At 38.0% G+C, this 22,039-nt stretch overlaps 1 protein-coding gene across 1 annotated transcript; it reads right to left on the bottom strand.

The window, feature by feature from the left end:
- Positions 1-11,993: 11,993 nt before the first annotated feature.
- LOC120290482 (lipid phosphate phosphatase 2-like) lies at positions 11,994-18,437 on the bottom strand. The gene is made up of 7 exons (XM_039306755.1): positions 18,219-18,437; positions 17,995-18,082; positions 17,789-17,898; positions 14,653-14,746; positions 13,868-14,056; positions 13,696-13,755; positions 11,994-12,004 (listed from the first exon to the last, which is right to left on the bottom strand). Exons 1-7 carry the CDS (start codon positions 18,435-18,437, stop codon positions 11,994-11,996), a joined length of 771 nt encoding a protein of 256 aa, XP_039162689.1.
- Between the last annotated feature and the right edge of the window lie 3,602 nt (positions 18,438-22,039).

Raw genomic sequence — 22,039 nt, 5'->3', positions numbered from 1 at the left:
AATCTCCGTGCATGAATCTTCAATTCCAAAGTTTCTTAGCTGTTGTTTTATCCACAGAATTTGTGAACAACAACTTCCAAGAGCTACATACTCTACTTCTGTTGTAGAAAGAGCTATTGTATTTTGCTTCCTTGAAAACCAAGACATTGTCCTGCTTCCAAGTAACTGACAGATACCCGAGGTGCTCTTTCTATCAACTCTGCAACCGACTAGATCTGCGTCTGAATATCCAAGAAGAGTAAAGTCTCCCTTTTTAGGATACCAAAGGCCGATGCTTGAAGTTGAAGCAATGTATTTGATAATACGCTTTGCAGCGCTTAGATGAGATTCTTTAGGGTCGCTTGAAATCGGCACAAATGCAAACACTAAACAAAATGTCGTCTAGAAGCGATAAGTAAGATAGAGAAGTGAACCAATGATACTCTTGTATAGCTTCTGGTCAACTTTCTTTCCTCTTTCATCTTTGTCTATCTTCAAAGAACTTGACATTGGTATTTCAATCTTTTTGCAATTTTCCAGTCCAAACTTTTTGACAAGATCTTTAGCATAATTTTCTTGATGAATAAAAGTCCATTCATTCAAATGTTTCACTTGAATTCCAAGAAAGAAGGTTAGTTCACCCATCATGCTCATTTCAAATTCATCCTGCATAGACTTAGAAAATTTCTTGCACAAACTTTCATTAGATGATCCAAAAATGATATCATCAACATATATTTGAACAAGTAGAAAACTTTTGCTTTCTCTTTTGATAAACAGAGTAGTGTCTACTTTACCTTTTTCAAAGCCATTTTGAATTAAAAACTTACTTAGCCTTTCATACCAAGCTCGAGGTGCTTGCTTCAATCCATACAAGGCTTTTTTTAGTCTGAATACTGAGTATGGCTTCTTTGGGCCTTCAAACCCAGGTGGTTGTTCCACATAGACTTCCTCATGGATAAATCCATTCAGAAAAACACTTTTGATGTCCATTTGGAATAACCTGAAATTCTTATAACAAGCAAAAGCAAGTAATAATTGAATTGCTTCTAACCTTGCTACTAGTGCATAAGTTTCATCATAGTCTATCCATTCTTCTTGCGTATATCCCTTGGCCACGAGTCTTGCTTTGTTTCTTACAACTTTACCTTTTTCGTTCATCTTGTTTCTGAAAACCCATTTCGCTCCAATAATAGATTTCCCTTTTGGTTTAGGAGTTAACTCCCAGACATCATTAATACTGAATTGTCTGAGTTCTTCTTGCATAGCTTCAATCCAGCTTTCATCAGATAGAGCTTCTTCTATGCTTTTTGGTTCTATTTCAGAAATAAGGGCCACAGCGCTAGACTCTTCGCGCCTTTTGGATCTTGTGTGAATTCTTTTATTAATGTCACCAATAATGAGATCTTTGGGATGATTGGACTTATGCTTCCAGTTACTGGTTGATTTGTCAGGTTGATGATCACTTACCTTCATTTGAATCTTCAATAACCATTTGTTGCTGGTCTTTCAGAGTCTGAGTTGCTTCTTGAGATTTAGACTTTGTAAAGTCTGGAGCAGGTTCAAATTTTTCAAGATGAGTCTGAGCAGATTCATTTTGCATAGAATCCTGGAATTTGACATTCATTGATTCCTCCACAGATTGACTCTTCTTGTTATAGACTCTGTAGGCTTTGCTTGAGGTAGAATATCTGAGGAAGATGCCTTCGTTTGATTTTTCTTCAAACTTACCAACTCTATCATTTGCATTTTTCAATATAAAGCATTTGCATCCAAACACATGAAAATATGAAACAATAGGCTTCTTTCCTTTGAATAACTCATAGGGGTTTTTTTTTTCCATAATAGGCCTTAGAAAAACTCTATTTATAATGTAACATGCTGTTGAAACTGCTTCAGCCCAAAAATGTGAAGAGACGTTACTTTCAATTAAAAGAGTTCTAGCCATTTCTTGAAGTGATCTATTCTTTCTTTCCACAACCCCATTTTGCTCTAGAGTATATGGAGATGAGAACACATGCTGAAAACCAAATTCATCACAGAATTTTGTAAAATCATGATTTTCAAATTCATCACAGAATTGTCTTATACTTGAGATAACATACCCTTTTTCATTTTGAACATTTTTTGCAAACTTTTCAAAGTAAGAGAAAGTTTCAGACTTACTTGCCAGGAAATATACCCAAGTAAATCGTGAGTAATCATCCACAATTACTAGGCAATATTTCTTACCTCCAATACTTTGAGTTCTGGTAGGTCCGAAAAGGTCAATATGCAAAAGCTACAGTACACGATTAGTGGAAACTTGATTTATTGGTTTAAAGGAATTTCTTACATATTTTCCCAGTATGCATGGTGTACATAGATTAGACTTTTGGTATGATAATTTGGGTAGACCACGAACAAGCTTCTTTGCTGAAATTTTGGCTATCTGCTTCATATTGATATGCCCAAGCTTTATGTGCCATAAGTTTGCTTTATCTTGAATTGAGATTAGACATTGCGATTCATCTGGTTTCACATCCAAGAGGTAGATATTTCCATGTCTTCGGCCCATGAATGACTGAGTAGAGTCTTTACTGGTTCCTGAACATATTCCTTCTTGAAAATTGATTTTGAAACCAGTATCACACAGCCGACTAATACTGAGCAGATTGTAGTTGAGTCCTTCAACTAGGGAAACATTGCTTATTGTGAGCTTTCCAATCTTTACAGTTCCAAATCCCACAATTCTTCCTTTGTTGTTTCCTCCAAATGAGACTTTTCCACCATTTACTTGAACGAGCTTAATGAAGCAATTTGAGTCTCCTGTCATATGCCTTGAGCATCCACTATCCAGATACCATTTATCTTTTTCTTGATAGTGACCTGCATTTAAAAAGACTTAAACTTTTTTTGATACCCATATTTTCTTGGGTCCATTGGTGTTAGTATGATATGTGGTTTTTGCCCATACTTTCTTAACAGGTTTCCAAACCATAGGACACTCTTTTTCAAAATGATCGCACTATTGCATTTTGAACATCCGAGAGCATTTCGACCCCTTTGGTTTTACAAATACTTTTTGAAAATGATTTTTGTAAAATGTCTTTGAAGGTCTCTACTTAATTCTTTCCTTTACTTTAGGAAAATCAATTAAAGGAATGGTTTCTGCTGTCATTCCTAAACCAGATTTGTTGAAATAAGGTCTTTATGCTGAAAGAATTTTTTCAAGTTTCTCAGATTCTATTGAGAATCTTTTTGAAATATTTGATAAGTCATTTTTTTAAAATGCATTTTCTTTCAATAGATTATCTTCGCTTTCTTTAAGAGTAGAAACATTCGTGTCTTAATGTTTCAACTTTTCTTTCAAAATATTTTCTTGTTGTTTTAGTGCAGAGTTTTCCCTTTTAAGTTCGGAAATCCTTTTAAGGGAAGTCTTAAGACTAAAACACAGCTCATCAATGTATTTGGAAACTTTAACAGGGATTTTAAAGTTACTTACCTCAAATTCACTATTTGAATCTGAGTCTGTCTCGGAGTTTGAATTTGAATCTGATTGTGCCATTAGACATATGTTGGCATAATCATCATCACTTTCTTCACACTCTGTATCACTCCAGGTTTCTTCTTTAAGAGCCTTTCGATACTTTTCAGCTTTTCCTTTCTTCTTTTTCAGAAGAGGACAGTTAGGTCTGATGTGTCCCTTTTTCTTATATTCAAAGCAGACTACATCTTTGTTTGATTCATCATCATCAACAGACTTGGTCTGTTGCTTTTGAAAATTCTGTTTCTTTGGATTGAATCTTCTTCCTTTTCTGTTTAGCTTTTTGAATCTTCTTATCATGAGAGCAAGCTCCTCATTGTTCATATCGTCTTCAGAATCTGTGACATTAGAATCATCATTGGATTTTAATGCAATTGATTTCTTACCTTTAGGATCTTCGTCTTCATTGATTCGTTCCACTTCATAAGATTGAAGAGTTCCAACCAACTCATCGACAGACAGTGGCATGATTCTTTGTGTCTCTCTTATTGAGGTCTTTATGTGATTCTAATCCTTGGAGAGTCCACGCAGTAACTTGTTTACCTTCATGAGATCATAAATTGGTTTACCTTGAATTTGAAGACCATTCACGATTTATGTAAAACGACTAAACATGTCAGTTATAGATTCTCCTTATTTCATTTTGAAGGCTTCATATTGACCGAGGAGAATATTGATTCTGGTCTCTTTCACTCGATCAGTTCCTTCATAGGTGATATGTAATTTATCTTAGACTTTTTTTGCTGTATCACAAGAAGATATTCTATTATATTAAGTAGGTGATAAAGCACAATATAAAGAATAAATTGCTTTTGCATCAAGAGCTTGTCTCTTGATTATCTCTTCCTGAGTCATTTCACTTGACTCCACAGTTTCTTTTCCTCTTTCTGTGACAAATGCAGCTTTAAAAGTGATTCCTTTTTCTACAACGTCCCATTCCAGAGGATCATTTGATCGTAGAAACACTTTCATCTTGTTTTTCCAGATATTGTAATCATTTCTATCAAAGTAAGGTGGTCTGGTATTGCTCTGCCCTTCCACTAGCCTTGGAGCTAGCATACTAGCCATGGATCTTTAACTCTGAAGTAAAACACTTCAAACAGAGTGAGTACACAAGCTCTGATACCAATTGATATAGCTAGTAATAGCACCTAGGGGGTGAATAGGTGTTTAAATAATTTCTCGAGATATGAAAGCAATACTAGGCAAACAATAGAAAGGAAGCTATCCTTTAGTTAACAAAACGAACTAAGAACAAAGTAAAGTAGAGAGTAGGGAAGAGAAAATTGAACACTAGGTTTATAGTGGTTTGGCTTATTTCAAGCCTACGTCCACTCTTTTGCACTGACAGCCTACTGGCTGGATTTCACTATGAACAAAAGAGATGTTACAGCACCGCTTTCCCTTGATTCCATAGTGTAGATATTCTATCACACTTCCTCAGGATATCTCAAAGTATAGACTCTCTTTTACGCACAAGATTTCGCTCAGCAAATGAATTGACTAAGAATCAAAGAGCTTCAGACTTTAGAATTCTTCTATCATACACACCTCAAACACCTGGAACGTCTTCCTTTTATACTCCTTTGTGCCATCATACCCGTTGGCACTTACCAAAGGAATTCTTCCAATCCTCCCGTTGGATAGAATCAATTAGGAAGATTGTTAGAGATATTAAAGGAACATGTCGTTAGCCCATCAATCCTGCTCGCCCATACAATCAGGATCTTGGTTTCCATAAGTAGAACCTTCCAAGAATACTTCGCCAATCATCGGATCTTTAATCATTCTTGATATGAATAAAGAAATCCGTTATGTCATATCCAGCCAAGAGGTCTTCTCCAGTCGATAAGGCCAAATCCTTAATGAAGTAGATCTAAATAGCCTTTCTTCAACGGATTAGAAACTGTCAATGAGAATAGACTTTGAGTCTTGAGTCTGGTAGTCTGGAGGTCTTCAGACTTTAATAGTAGAGTCTGCAAAGCTTCAGATTAGACTAATAGAAACGTTTTGTCAGTTTCAAAATATTCCAGAAAGATTTCTCCAACAGAGCTCACCTATGACCGATCATAGGTCGTGGTCGACAATTGGCTAAGGAAGAAGAAGAATAAGAAAAAGAAAGAAACCGAAAGAAAAGGAAAATTTCAAATTTGATTTAAATAAAATAAAATAATAGAAAAGAAATTATTGAATAGAGTGAATGGAGGAAAATATTTTCCTTAACAAACAATAGAAAATATTTTGTAGCTCGTTTTCAAGTTTCAGTTGAACACCAGCAAAATATTATCATTGTTAACTGGGTTCACTCCTATGTGGAGGAGGCCCAATGAGTTGCAAGCACAAAAAGGGCTTGAGCCCATATGATAAGTTATATGAGGAAATATGGTTTCTCACTATCTATATAAAGTGATAGTCACAAAAGGAAATAGAAACAAGAGAAAAAGAGAAAGCAGTAAATCTGGAATTTTGGGCAATATTTGATTTACATCAAGCTGACATCGGAGGTTGATTCGTGGTCCGATTGAGTTGAAATTTTGTTAGCATGTTCGTGGCGCAATTTTATCAAATCTGAACGGTTTGATTTTCGTTTGAAGCTCCATACATCAAGTTTTCATCAATTGATCCAAACCTGCATTTTTGGTCAGATTTATCATTGATTTCTTCTGAAATTCATGTGTATTGCCAAGAATTATGTTCTTGAAGTCTTTGATGTTATGTACCTCTAGTATTTGCTAGAGAATAACAATTTTGTTGATAGTGATTAATTTCAGGTGGACTCCGATCTCGTGGTTTTTTATCTCCTCACATCGAGGAGGTTTTCCACGTAAAAAAAAAAAAATTGTCTTGTATTCGCGTTATTGGTATTTATTTTACTCTACTATATTGATTCCTATTAGGTTTACACAAGAGAAGATATTATTTTATTCCACTGCATTGATTCGATATTGTTCGAATTGTTACTGTTCTCCCATTAGAGTGGTATCAAAGCATCTGGTTATTGCTTGATTTTTCTGTCTTGTGTTAAACAATGGAAACGAATACAAGTAGAATGGTTATACTGAATGGTTCAAATTATCATATTTGAAAAGGGAAGATGGAAGACCTTTTATATGTAAAAGATTTTTATTTGCCCATATTTGCCAAGAAGAAACCAGAGAATAAAACTGATACTGAATTGTCTATATTTCATCATCAAGTGTATGGTTATATTAGGCAGTGGATGGATGATAATGTTTTGAATCATATTATTGAGAAAACACATGCATGCAGTTTATGGGATAAGCTCGAACAGTTATATGCTCAAAAGACTGGGAATAATAAGTTATTTTTTATAAAACGGATAATGGCTCTGAGATATCAAGATGGTACTCATTTGACTGATCATTTAAATTATTTTCAAGGAATTATAAATCAGTTGGTTACGATGGGAATCAAGTTTGATGATGAGATACAAGCACTATGGTTGCTTGGTACTTTGCCGGATTCCTGGGAGATGTTTCGAACATCTTTGTCTAATTCTGCCCTAAATGGTACGATTACCATGGATTTGGCCAAAAGTAGTATTTTGAATGAAGAGATGAGAAGGAAGACACAAGGATCGCCCTCTTCACATTCTGATGCCTTGGTTGTCGAGAAAAGGGGAAGAAGTGAGTCTCAAGGTCCGAAAAATAGAGATAAAAGTCGAGACAAAAGCAGAGGTAAGTATAATAAATTTGCTAATGTTGAGTGCCATTATTATCATCAGAAGGGACATATTCAAAGGTTTTGTCGCCAGTTAAAAATTGAGAAACAAAAGGAGAAAGGTAAAGAGAAGAAAAGTGATCATGACAATGATGACAATCGCGTCGCTGCACTTAAAGAAGACTTTCTCACTATTTTTTATGGTGATGTGGTAAATTTTGTATCTCATGAGACAAGTTGGATAATTGATAGTGGTGCATCCGTTCATGCTACGTCTCGTAGGGATTTCTTTACATTATACAGGTCAGGTGATTTCGGATTTCTGAAGATAGGAAACAATGGACTAGCTCAAGCTGTAGGCATTGGTGATCTGTGCCTAAAAACTAGCAATGGCATAAGGTTAGTATTGAATAATGTTAAACATATACTTGATATCCACTTGAATTTGATTTCTACAGGCAAGTTGGATGATGAGGGGTGTTGCAACACTTTCAGTAATAGTTAATGAAAGCTCACCAAAGGTTCTCTTGTTGTGGCTAAAGGTAAAAAATATTCTTCGTTGTACATTATGCAAGCAAAGTTATCCACAGACAAAATTAATGTAGTAGATAGCTAAGATGCAGCTGAATTATGGCATAAGAGGTTCAGTCACATCAGTGAGAAGAGTTTGTCAATATTGGCTAAAAAGAAGCTCCTTTCAAGATTGAAAAGTTCAGCGCTAAAGAAGTGTGCTCACTGTTTAGCAGGAAAACATAACAAAGTTGCATTTAAAAGCTCCCCTCCTTCAAGAAAGTCAAGTATCTTTTGGATTTAGTGCATTTTGATGTTTGCGGTCCTATGAAAACAAAATCACTTGGTAGCTCTCTTTATTTTGTTACCTTCATAGATGATTTTTCAAGGAAAATTTGGATTCATACCTTGAAAACTAAAGATCAAGTGTTATATGCTTTTAAGCAATTTCAGGCTTCAGTTCAGAGATGGACTGGAAAGAAATTGAAATGCATCAGAACTGATAACAGGGGAGAATATATTGGACCTTTTGATGAATATTGTAGACAACAAGGTATTTGACATCAAGAGACACCTCCTAAGACGCCTCAGTTAAATGGCTTAGATGAGAGAATGAATAGAACACTAATTGAAAGGGTAAGATGCTTACTTTCATAATCAAAGCTACCTGGATCCTTTTGAGGTGAGGCTTTAAGTACAGTTGTGCATGTATTAAATCTTACTCCATGCATTCCTTTAAAGTTTGATGTTCCTAATAGAATTTGGACAGGCAAAGATGTTTCTTATGATTATTTGTGTGTCTTTGGGTGCAAAACATTTGTGCATGTTCCCAAAGATGAGAGGTCTAAACTTGATGTGAAAACACGACAGTGCATATTTATCAGTTATGGACAGGATATGCTTGGCTACAAATTTTATGATTGTTGAAAAGAAAATTGTAAGAAGCAAAGACGTGTTTATGGAAGATCAAACAATAGATGATATTGAGAAAGCAGAGATGATTTCAGCACCACAGGTTAGTGATAATCTGGTTGATTTGGATCCAGTTCCTCTTACAAATATTCCTACACAGGTTGATGAAGAGCGGCATGAAGTCAATGTTCCAAATAACGCACATGTTCCTGAACATGTTGAAATAGATAGTACTATTCCTAAACCAGAGGCTCAATTAGATGTTCCACTGCATGTTCCAATCCGGAATCTGTTAAAGATCGACGACCTTCCACCAGGTATTCTGAAAATAAGTATGTATTATTGATTGATGCAGGTGAACCAAAGTGCTATGCAGAAGTAATAGAAAATGAGTACAAAAACAATTGGTTCGATGCTATACGAGATAAGATGCAGTCACTTTATAATAATAATACTTTTAAGTTGGTGAAGTTACCTAAAGGTAAAAGAGTTTTGAAGAACAAGTGGGTATATAGGTTGAAGCAAGATACTTCACAACCACGGTACAAAGCTAGATTGGTTGTTAAGGGATTCGGTCAAAGAAATGGTATTGATTTTGATGATATATTTTCTCCGGTAGTGAAAATGTCTTCTATTCGTGTGGTACTAGGCTTGGCAGCTACCCTAGATTTGGAAATTGAGCAAATGGATGTTAAAACAGCATTCTTACGAGGTGACTTGGAGGAGGAGATATACATGGAACAACTTGAGGATTTCAAAATGAAAGGGAAAGAGGATTATGTGTGTAAATTGAAGAAAAGTCTCTATGGCCTAAAACAAGCACCAAGACAATGGTATAAAAAGTTTGCGTTAGTTATGACAAAATAGGGCTATAAGAAGACTTCATCGGATAACTGTGTGTTTGTCCAACAATTTTCTGATGATGATTTTATTATTCTCTTACTTTATGTTGATGATATGCTGATTATTGGCAGGAACGTTTCAAGAATTGAGTTATTGAAGAAACAGTTGAGCAAGTCTTTTGCCATGAAAGACTTGGGCTCAGCGAAGTAGATTCTTGGCATTAGAATTACCCAAGATAGGGATGCTAAGAAGTTGTTTTTGTCGCAAGAGAAATATATCGAAAAGATCCTTCAGAAATTTTACATGGACGAGGCTAAAGTGGTTAGTACTCCTCTTGCTACCTACTTTAAGTTAAATATGAAGCAAAGTCCTATGACTGATAAAGAGAAGAAAGATAGGGAAAGTGTTCCATATGCTTCAGCTGTAGGAAGCTTAATGTATGCGATGGTATGTACATGCCCAGACTTGGCGCACTCAGTTGGCGTTGTTAGTCACTATTTATCAAATCCATGCAGAGAGCACTGGAATGCAGTGAAGTGGATTATGAGGTATCTTCGGGGAACTTCAAATTTGAAACTCAATTTCGGGACCGGGAAACTTAAGTTAGTTGGATGCACAGATTCCGACTTGGCAGGAGATATTGATACTCGTAAATCTACTTTAGGTTATTTGATTTCTTTTATGGGTGGAGTTGTGTTATGGAAGTTAAGATTGCAGAAGTGTGTTACACTTTCTACAACCGAAGCTGAATTTATTGCAGCCGCTGAAGCTAGTAAAGAGATGCTATGGATGAAAAAGTTCTTAGAAGAACTTAGGTTCAAGCAAAAGAGGTATGTGCTATTTTGTGATAATCAAAGCGCAATTTATCTTGATAAGAATTCATTTTTTCATTCTTGATCAAAACATATTGATGTTAGATATCATTGTATAAGAGATGTTCTAGATGAAAAGTTGTTGGAACTTGAGAAAATTTATAAAGATCATAATGGCTCTGATATGATGACGAAAACTCTACCAAGAGAAAAACTTGAACATTGCCAATTGATAGCAAGGATGGTGAATCCCTCCACATTGGTGTCAGGGGGAAATTTGTTAGCTAGGTTCAATCTTATGTGGAGGAGGCCCAATGAGTTGCAAGCCCAAAAAAAGCTTAAGCCCATATGATAAGTTATATAAGGAAATATAGTTTCTCACTATTTATATAAAGTGATAGTTGCAAAAGGAAATAGAAATAAGAGAAAAAGAGAAAGCAAAAAATCTGAGATTTAGCGCAATTTCTGATTTACATCAAGTTGGCATTGGAGGTCGATTCGTGGTCCGATTGAGCTGAATTTTGTCAGCATGTTCGTAGCGCAATTTTATCGAATTTGAATGGTTTGATTTTCGTTTGAAGCTCCCAACATCAGGTTTTTCATGGATTGATCAAAACTTACGTTTTTTGTCAGATTTATCATTGATCTCTTGTGAAATTCATGTGTATTGCCAAAAATTATGTTCTTGAGATATTTGCTGCTATGTACCTCTAGTATTTGCTAGAGAAGAACAATTTTGTTGATAGTGAAGAATTTCGGGTGGACTCCAGTCTCGTGATTTTTTATCTCCTCACATCGAGAAGGTTTTCCACGTAAAAGAATCATCTTGTGTTCACAAGAGGAGAGATTATTTTATTTCGCTGCATTGATTTGATATTGTTCGAATTGTTACTGTTCTCCCATCAATCATTTTCTTAAAAAATATTTTCCAACAATGCCATATTTTATGTAGAACGAACGGCGATTGGCATTTTTACTGGAAAGCGATTCATTGAGTGCTGTTTCAGCTCTTGTTTCGTAACGGCGTCCGCCCGTTCTTTGTTTTTTCTTTTCAGCCCGAGCACGAAGAGGTGGATCGTATTATTTACGTCAAAGGGAAGGGCCCCGCCATCCAGCAGCCCCTCCCCGATTCCATAGTCCAAGATACTTGTTTTTGGATTATATTGGCTAATCTCATCTTCCGGAAAGCTCCTTTGCTGATTTTAGGAGCGGTGGGTTCTAGAAAAACATATGAGATTTAATTTGAAAAAGAAAAATCCTTAAAACTAATCACTCCCGTTCCATCCCCGACTAATTATTTATGTCAAGCAAAATGATCGATTATTTTTAAGAAAAATATTTTGCAAATTTTGGCGGAAGAAAAAAAAACGATTGAGATCTCTTCCTTAAAAGTAGTAAACTCTTTTTACTTTCTATAATAATCGTGTAGATAAATAACTAGAAGCACATTTATGTGATCATAATCTAGTAAAAAATCAAAATCCAACCCCACTCTTTAATTTAGCAAGACATAATGCTTTGTTGTTTAAGCAAAAAAAAAAAAAAACAAAGAAAAAAAGAAAAATATTTATATTTAAACCCATCTATTGAACTCATCCCATCACATATGGGTTAAAAAATAGGTTTACAATCCATTCTCACATGTCTAGCCCAAACCGAATTGGCCCGGGAAAATTGTGGCAGGCCATTTCCTTTCCGTTTGCACCGCTACGCTGGAGAGGGTCGGGGAGTCAGAGATCCCCTGCACAACCGAAAAAGAAAAAATTCAGAAACGCAAAATGAAAAAATACAAAAAAAAAAAAAAAAAAAAAAAGAAGTCCATAAAATGCTTTTTAGAATCTCTCTCCGTTCTAGGGGCGCAAAAAACCCTACTTCTAGAGCAAAGATAACTAAGGCGCGTGGGATCCAAAAAATTCATCCCGTTTCTCGGTGCTGCAAAGCAGTCGCGATCGCGTCTATTGCCTTGTCACCACTGTCCTCACGTTGGAGTCTGAACCGTGAAATACAAGTCAGAAAAAGAAAATGTTGGGATTGATCGTGACTTATATATGCGCTAAATAGAAATTAAAAAAAAAATAAGGAAAATAAAATCCTATTTGAAGTTGGCGAAAGCAGTTGATTCGGGTTCCCAGGACAGAGACATATATACATCTAGATATGTGCTCGTGGCCGCGGGTTGCTTTCGTTGGTCAAGAAATATTGAAGCACAGTTTCTCAAGCGAGTGCCTTTCGGGGCTATTTCGTGAGTTTATTCGTGAATGACATCCAATAAGAAATATTGTTCGAGCCAAATAAATTTTATGAGTTTAAGATTTGCGTGTAATTCCATCATAAAATGAAAAAATTATTTATCAAAAAATTGTAGGACTAAATACTGCATGAGTTATTTGATATTATTAGGGTTTGGGAAACACTGAGAGTGTTTAAGCAATTCGAGTGTAATTGTAATTTTCGTTGTATCGCTTAATCTCTAGTAGAATTCGTTTCCGCATTGATTGGCTATGTTTTTTTTTTTTTGGGGGAGGTTGAATTATTGGCTATGTTGACAACGTACTTAGACAATCTCTCTTCAGGAACAGAGTTTGTTTGGACGCACCGCATTCATCAATATTTGATAGCCGGAAGGAGAGGACGCCGTTCTAAAACCGTAATGACGAGTGATAGGTAGAGACTTGCCTTAAGTGGAAGGACCAAGCTCAACACACATCGTATAAATGATTCAAAGGTGTGCTTTATAGCTGCCTCCAACAAACATTCGACCAAAGCACGTCCAGCTACTAAAAGCATGGTTTCGTGCCGAAACCTGCAATTGAGCTTTCTCTACAAGTAGTTGTATAAGCCCAGTCGCTGCGGCTTGATCACTCCGTTTAAGTCGAGTTTAGACACCAGCCCGTGTCGCAGATAAACTCTTAACCGATGCATCTGATCGATCACTCGGTTTAAGTCAAGTCTTGACATTAGGCTTGTCATATAAATAAGTTTTGGACAGGAAAATCATGCAAGCAGTCATGGGGACAATAGCATATCCATTGATTCCGAACTTTCCATGCCATTATTTCATCCCGTGAATGAAGCTTCAGACTTGTGGTTGTTGCGGATGAGAAGAGTTAACCCTTTGAGCTGAAGAATGAACCCCATTTCTCTCTTCCATCGTATGAAAAAATGCACGAGGCGCCCAACCTGCATGAACATTTTACAACTGTCGATGAGTGGCGTACGGGACAATGAACTGAAACATGCGAACTAGACTCTGCTGTGTCCTCCAATCATTTTAAATCACGAGAAGTTTCTTATGACATACTGATGATGAACAATGATATGAACATACAGCTGAAGTAGGATATAACCCATGAAGGACATGACTTAAAAAGAAAGAAGTTGCTATTTTCGGAGCTTTATTGTTTGAGCTAGCTGCAAAGCATGCAGACATACCATTCATATCATTTGGATAAGGGAAGAACTGCAAGTAACAGAACGCAGCAACGACCGAACCTGCAATAAGAAAAATTGGAAAGGTTGTGGATGAAAGTTATGTATTTCATCTGTAAAGACTAATTCGCGTGACCTTTTCTTTTTGATCATTCATGCCACTTCTGCTACTAACCTAAAAGAGCGCCGGCAAATACATCCTGACAATGGCGCCAATAGTCATCGACACGGGAAATAGCGACAAAGGCCACAAGAAGCAAAGGGAAATGTATGATGCAGAGTTTTGCAATGTGGCTCCAACGGTCAAATGCTCTAATTTTCCCTGCTAGATACCATGAAAGGTAACTGAGACCTGCGAAGGACCCTGGATGTGGACAATCAATGAGCCTTCTGCACGGTTATACCATAGAAACAAAAGAATAAAAAGAAAAGTCGACTATGAAAACCGATTGTCTCAGGTTACTGTCTGATTTCGCCATTAGTTTGAGAATTGTCGAGAGATTTTAATTGCAGTTAAGCTATTCTCAACATTGGCTGCATCACGTTGACCAACATCTTTCTGAAAGGTTACGAACCATACTGAGCTTGTGTGAATTCCGGAGTCAAATTTGCACGCCAGTCTGGCGTTCCAGCAAAAAAAAAAACCTGCAGATGTATCAAGATTGCCCCGTTTTTTATAATTCCAGTATCTTGATCTCTAGCATCTGGGCAAGAATTGTTTAGAAGTCTCGCATCGAGTAAAATTAAGAAAACTGGTGACCCAGCGAAGAGGGCGAAGTCGAGCGTGACGTTAGAAAGTACTGCCTGTTTTTCCTATCCAGGTTTTCCTATCGAGGAGAACTCTGAAGCAAGATAGACATCAACTGGTTGAAGAAAGCCGCATTACAAGAATTGAATCAACCCTTTTATATCTTCTCACACGAGCACGATAAAAATGCTAGTCATTTAACGTATACTCACAAGAGGTATGCCCACTGGGAAAGCTTTTGTAGCTTTCCTTTATCACAGCCTTATCTCCATGACAGATGACATCCTTCATTATAGGATCACAGACCTGGCATGCGAATGACCATCGGAAGTTAAGGAATTGAATAACGCAAGAGATTTCTTTTGCTTATGCCTGTACGAGTAGCGGTTTATTCGAAGAAATTTGATCTCAGGGGAAGGCAGAGGGTGTTAAGCGAAAACCAAATGCCTGCAGCATGAAGATCGGAACTCACCCCTATCCCGTCAGGGAAACTCAGCCAGAGCAAGTCTGGTCTCAGTCGTCCGACAGTATCTTTCAGAGCATCGGTAATCATCGCAGTCGACACCACAGAAGATATAACCCCTGCAATTTGCATACATTCTCGACGTTGGCTAAAGATACTCTCGAACAATATTTCAGGGCGAACAGAGTTCGTCTAAATCGATGGGAACGATAGAGGAAGCACCCAAGATCGCTGGACGGACGTCATGAACGTCATCGCGGGTGAAGTAGTAAATGAGAGACGATGAACAGAAGAACTGTGGCGAGAATCTGCCCAGGACAAGTGTCGGGATTAGTCTTCTTTCGAGAGAGAGAGAGAGAGAGAGAGAGAGAGAGAGAGAGAGAGATTGGCGATGAGGACGGAGATTACATAGCAGATGGCAGCACCTGTGGAGTGAATATTTCGAGAGTTAGCGAGAACACTCACCGGGACAGCCCAAAAGAGCGTAGTGTTGGTATTTCATGTCGGTCATCATGTCTTCTCCAACAAGACGGCGAAACGGTTCTTTCATAAGCAAGATGGCTTCTATCACCAAAAGAAGCAAAAGAATCAACCAGTCATGCTTATGTGCCGTTGCCACCTTGAATCGAAGGGATCGAGGAATGTGAGATCCCAACTCGATGTCTGGCATTTTTGCGTGCCTGCACAGCCGAATCCATCATTTTGGAAGGAGAAGGAAATGTAGAAGCCACGGAAAAGTCGGATAAACGAAAGGGTTCGCACGCGAGGCGTGGGACATGAAAAGCACCTAGATACTTTAAACAAGCGATCTTGAAAGCCAGGAACCACACAGATAGCTAAACAGAGCAGCAAGTTAGCTAGGACAGACGATATTTTCCCTACAACTGTACCGTTTACCCCCGTCTTTCTGGGGATGATATGGAGTTGGTGAAGAGCAAGAGTGACTACAAGTTTGTAGTCGGGAAGGCCCAAACCATTTAAGTCTGTTTCCGAAGTAGCCCTTTGCCTCGTCGAACGAAAAAAAGCAACAGCAACAACACATGCAAAGTTAGAAACCAAAAAAAGTCTGTCGGAAAGCTGAAATCGATATTTTTGGGTTCATCGGCTTCATCTTCAAGTTAGAACGTTACCAGACGCGCACACACCCATGCAAGCAAGAAGGATCATTTCCAGAATCCATTTCATCCGAAGAGCCGAAGCAGAAACGAAAGGTTGAATAGATTCAGAAGCGCATGACACAGACAGAGCGAGAGGGAGGGAGAGGGAGATAGTGGAAGAAGCCGAACCTTGCGAAACCGAATCAATCTGCGAGATGCCTTGAAGCGAAGCGGAGCCAAGAGTATTACTTCCTAAATGCAACGTGCAGGGGTCGCTTATATAAGCTTATACGGCGAAAGCGCCATGATGAAAACTGAAGCATGAAACGTCCTGCAGACCCCTGAGAAGCTGCGAGGATCGGAGGGATGACAATGACATTAACAATAAAGACAACGAAAAGAAATTGCTTTGCTTTCAGAAGTTACCCAGGTCAAATGAACTACGTTCGTCTTGCCAGATCTTCTTTCACCTCACTTCTTTTTTTTTCCTTTTTTTTTTTTTTCACAAAACACCTCTTCCTTTTACTTTTATTTTTTCTTTCCGTTTTTATTTTTATATATTTTTTGAAAAATCGAGTTTTATATTATTTTTCTTTCTCATTTTCTTTTTTTTTTTTTTCTTTTTTCATTTTCTTTATTTTTCTTGTTCTCCTTCCTTGGCGTTCGCCAACCACAAGCCATAGACTCAAAGGTCACCTTTGGCGGGTTATTGGCCATCATAGTGGCTAGCAACCGGCCATGGGAAAAGAAGAAAAAAAAAGAAAAACAAAGAAAAGAAAAAATAATTTAAAATTTGATTTAAAAAAATTATCAAAAGGAGTGCATGGAGGAAATGATTTTCCTTAGCGAATGGTGGAAAATATTTTCTAGTTCATTTTCAAGTTTCGGCCGACCATCGGAAAATATTATCATTTTCTTGAAAAAAGCCAAAGCACCTTGCTTAACTGAGACCTGCGAAGGACCCTGGATGTGGACAATCAATGAGCCTTCTCCACGGTCATACCATAGAAACAGAAGAATAAAAAGAAAAGTCGACTGCGAAAGCTGATTGTCTCAGGTTACTGTCTGATTTCTATCTGATTTCGCAATTACTTTGAGAATTGTTGAGAGATTTTAATTATTGCAGTTTAGCTATTCTCAACATTTACTGCATCATGCTGACCGACATCTTTCTGAAAGGTTACGAACCATACCTGATGTGTGTGAATTCGAGTCAAATTTGTAAACCAATCGACGTTCCAACCAAAAAAACCTGCAGATATATCAAGATTGCTCCGTTTTTTTTTCTAATTCCAGTATCATGATCTTTGGCATCTGGGCAAGAATTGTTTAGAAGTCTCGCATTGAGTAAAACTAAGAAAATTGGTGACCCTGCAAAGAGGGCGAAGTCTAGTGTGACATTAGAAAGTGCTGGCTGTTTTTCCTATTCAGGTGGTCCAGTTCAAAAGGCCTTTCGAGGAGAATTCAGGATTGCAGAAAGCCACATTACGAGAATCGAATCAAACCATTCTTATGTTTTCACACGAGCATGATAAAAAAACCAGTCGTTTCACGTATACTCCCAAGAGGTATGCCCACTGGGGAAGCTTTTGTAGCCTTCCTTTATCACAGCCTTATCTCCATGACAGATGACATCCTTCATCATAGGATCAAAAACCTGGCATGCGAATGACCATGGGAAGTTTTAAGGAATTGAATAACGCAAGAGAATTCTTATGCTTACGCCTGGGGAAGGGAGGGGGTGTTAAGCGAAAACCAAATGCCTGCAGCATGAGGATCGGAACTTACCCCTATTCCATGAGGGAAACTCCGGCAGAACAAGTCTGGTCTCGGTCGTCCAACAGTATCTTTCAGAGCATCGGTGATCATCGCAGTCAAAGCCACGGAAGATATAACCCCTGCAGGTTGCATATACGTCAGCTAAAGGTTCTCTCGAACAATATTTGAGGACGAACAGAGTTCGTCTAAGTCGATGGGAAGCATGGAGGAAGCACCCAAGATCGCAGGACGGAAGTCATGAACGTCGCCGCAGGTGAAGTAGTAAATGAGAAAGACGATGAACGGAAGCACTATGGCGAGAATCTGCCCAGGACAAAGGGTCGGGATTAGTCTTCTTGAGAGAGAGAGAGAGAGAGAGATTGACCACGAGGACGGAGATTACGTTGCAGATGGCAGCACCTGTGGAGTGAATATTTCAAGAGCTAGCGAGAACACTCACCGGGACAGCCCAAAAGAGCACACTGTTGGTCTTAAGAGGAGGGTAGTTCATGTCGGTCAACATGTCTTCTATAACAAGACGGCGGAACAATTCTATCATAAGCAAGATGGCTTCTATCACCAAGAGAAGCAAAAGAATGAGCCAGTCATGCTTATGCATTGTTGCGGCCTTGAATGGATGGGATCGAGGAGCAGGAGATCCCGACTCGATGTCCGGCATTTTTGTGTGCCTGCACAGCCGAATCGATTACTTTGGAAGCAAGAAGGAAAACTCGAAGCCATGGAAAAGTCAGATAAACGAAAGGGTTAGCACACGAAGCATGGGACATGAACAGCACCTAGATACTTTAAACAAGCGATCTTGAAAGCCAGAAACCACACAGATAGCAAAACAAAGCAGCAAGTTACCTAAGATAGACGATATTTTCCCTACAACTGCACTATTTACCCGGTGGTCAAGAGCTTTCGGTGCTGAAAAGGGATATTCGCTGCTCATATTTTAGTTATGGATCGGTAGACATTGCAGTTCAGCTCGAAAAGTCGAAATGGGGAGAAGTTGCGATTAGATTAGAAAAGTCGTAAGTAGACAAAGCTTCAGTGCAAAATATCAAGAGAATGTTAAAACCCCCTTCTTTCTGGGGATGATATGGAGTTGGTGAAGAGCAAGAGTGAGTACAAGTTCGTAGTCTGCAACGCCCAAACCATTTAAGTCTGTTTCTGAAGTAGCCCTTTGCCTCGCCGAACAAGAAAAAAGCAACAGCAACAGCACATGCGAAGTTAGAAACCGAAAAAGGTCTGTCGAGAAGCCGAAATGGATATTTTGGGGTTCATTGGCTTCATCTTCAAGTAAGAACGTTACCACACACGCACTCACACACGCCCATGTCAAATAGATTCACAAGCGCATGACAAACAGGGGAGAAAGTCCAAGAAGAAGCTCAAATCAATATTTTGGTCTTCATCGGCTTCAAGTTAAAACGTTACCCCACACACCAACGCGAGCAAGAAGGACCATTTCGGGCATCCATTTCATCCGAAAAGCTGAAGCAGAAACAAAGGGTCGAGTACATTCAGATGCGCATGATAGAAACAGGGGAGAAAGTCGAAGCTCAAATCGATACTTTGGTCTTCATCGGCTTCATGTTAGAAAGTTACCACACACACCCCCACGCAAGCATGAAGGACCATTTCCAGAATCCATTTCATCCGAAGAGCCGAAGCAGAAACAAAGGGTCGGATGGGTTCAGAAGCACACGACAGAAAAACAGGGGAGAAAGTCGAAGAAGAAGCTCAAATCGATATTTTGGTATTCATCGGCTTCAAGTTATAACGTTACCCCCACACACACCAACGCGAGCAAGAAGGACCATTTCCAGCATCCATTTCATCCGAAAAGCTGAAGCAGAAACAAAGGGTCGAGTACATTCAGATGCGCATGATAGAAACAGGGGAGAAAGTCGAAGCTCAAATCGATACTTTGGTCTTCATCGGCTTCATGTTAGAACGTTACCGCACACACCCCCACGCAAGCATGAAGGACCATTTCCGGAATCCATTTCATCCGAAGAGCGAAGCAGAAACAAAGGGTCGGATAGGTTCAGAAGCATATGACAGAAACAGGGGAGAAAGTCGAAGAAGCCGAACCTTGCGAAACCGATCCGATCTGCGAGAAGCCTTGAAGCGAAGCGGATGCATGCGCGGGCATGGTTAGGCCAATGTATACTGGCATTGGATGAAATGTCAATCCGGCCCTTGCGAGGATGAATTGATGATGACTAATCAATCCAAAATAATCAAAGTTGAAAAGTGAATTTGATTCCGTTCATTCTTCAGCCGAGGGAACGCGGGTCCCAGCTAGATTATGACGCTCGGATTTATCAAAAAAAAAAATTTCTAGTTATAATCTACTTCTATCATAACTCTCACTCTCAGACTTTTGCTCTATTTATTTGTAGAGCGTGAAAGTCAAAACCAACATTCGAAACTAAATCGTCCCCACCTCAACCCTCCTTAAGAAGGTGGGGATTCAAATCCCACACCTCACCTCAACCCTCTTTTATCAAATCTATGGAGCCAGCGATTAAGCGAGCGACTAGCACCTTTCGTTCCTCCGACTCCATCAATGAATTCTCAAACAAATTCGAAAAGATATATCTATTATAATAGCTCGAGCTCACTAAGAATTAAATCGAGGCATCAAATTTAAAAGACAATACACCTTATTAATAGAATTATCATTTGAAGTGTAAGTCGCTAAGACAAAAAATATATCGAAATAAATCTACTTCATTTCAAATTAAGGTAGAATTTTAAAAATGAATAACTAATACAATCCATCAACGAAACGAAAGTTCTTCCAATTTCAATCATAATATTATTTCCATTCAGCAACATATATTCTTACTCTAAAAGTATCAATAAATTTAATTGAAGGATTACAATGAAATTATAGTTCACTTAATATGGAATGATGGAATTAAAAAATGGGAAAAGGGGGATAAATACATGTCTGTATATATGAAACAATGTATCCAAATGATCACGGCAATTTGGAGTTGCAAAAAATGCAAGAAAAAGGAAGGAAGGTTATCCACACATTTCATAGAAAAATAACTTCCAGGAAAACATTTTTCGGATTTTCCAATGTTCATTTAACAGAAAATGAACTGGTTGAGGAAAACGAATTGGTTGAGGAAAACATTCTCCATCAATGAAAAAAAGAGTCTTCTAAAACTGAAAAAAAAAAAAAAAAAATACTTCCCACTTTTCAAGTACTTTTATTTTTCTTTTTTTTTTTTTATATATTTTTAAAAAATCGAGTATTTACTTGTTTTTTTCTTCTTCTTTTTCCTTTTCTTTTTTTTTTTTTTTTTTCATTTTCTTTATTTTTCTTACTCTTCTTCCTCATCCGGTCGCCGGCCACAGGCCAGCAAGGCTCCAACTAGCCACCGTTGAGCGAGCTCGGCTCGTCGAACCGCGCTAGAATCTAGCAAGCTAGGGCCTTGTTGGCCTGTGGCGAGGCTCGAGCTTACCTATGGTTAGTTGTCAACTGTCATTGTGGTCGGCAACTAGCTAAGGAGAAGGAAGAAAGAAAGAAAAAGAAAGAAAAGGGAAGGAAAAAATAGAAAATAATTTTAAATTTGATCTAAAAAATTTCTAGAAAATAAATTATTGAATAGAGTGCATGGAGGAAAAGATTTTCCTAAGCGAACGGAAGAGAATTTTTTTGTAGCTTGATTTCAAGTTTTGGCTAAACATCGAAAAATATTATCATTTTCTTGGAAAACATTTTCCAGCAACGCCACATTTTTCACGTAATGATCGGCGATTGGCATCTTTGCCGGAAGGCCTTTCATTGCGTGCTACTTCAGCTCTTCTTTTCTCGTTGCTCTTCAGCCCAATCGTGAAAAAGGTGTTTAATTATTCATGTGGAAGGGCCCCGCCCGGCCGCCCCCGCCCAATTCCATCGTGCGACATTATTGGTTTAGGATTATATTTCTCACCTTCCGGAAAGCTCCTTTGCTGATTTTAGGAATGTGTGGGTTCTAGAAAAACATATGAGATTTAATTTGAAAAAGAAAAATCCTTAAAACTAATCGCTACCATTCCATCCCCGACTAATTATCTATGTCAAGCAAAAAGATCGATTATTTTTAAGAAAAAATATTTTGTGAAATTTTGGTGGAAAGAAAAAAACAGTTGAGATCTCTTCTAGTAACCTCTTTCTACTTTATATAATAATCGTGTAGATCAATAATCAGAAGCAAATTTATGTGTTCATAATCTAGTAAAGAATCAAAGTCGACCCTCCTCTTTAATTTA

The sequence above is a fragment of the Eucalyptus grandis genome, chromosome 2 (genome assembly GCF_016545825.1).
Source record: "Eucalyptus grandis isolate ANBG69807.140 chromosome 2, ASM1654582v1, whole genome shotgun sequence".
Classification (NCBI taxonomy): Eukaryota; Viridiplantae; Streptophyta; class Magnoliopsida; order Myrtales; family Myrtaceae; genus Eucalyptus; species Eucalyptus grandis.
This window is presented reverse-complemented; position numbering and strand designations above follow the sequence as displayed.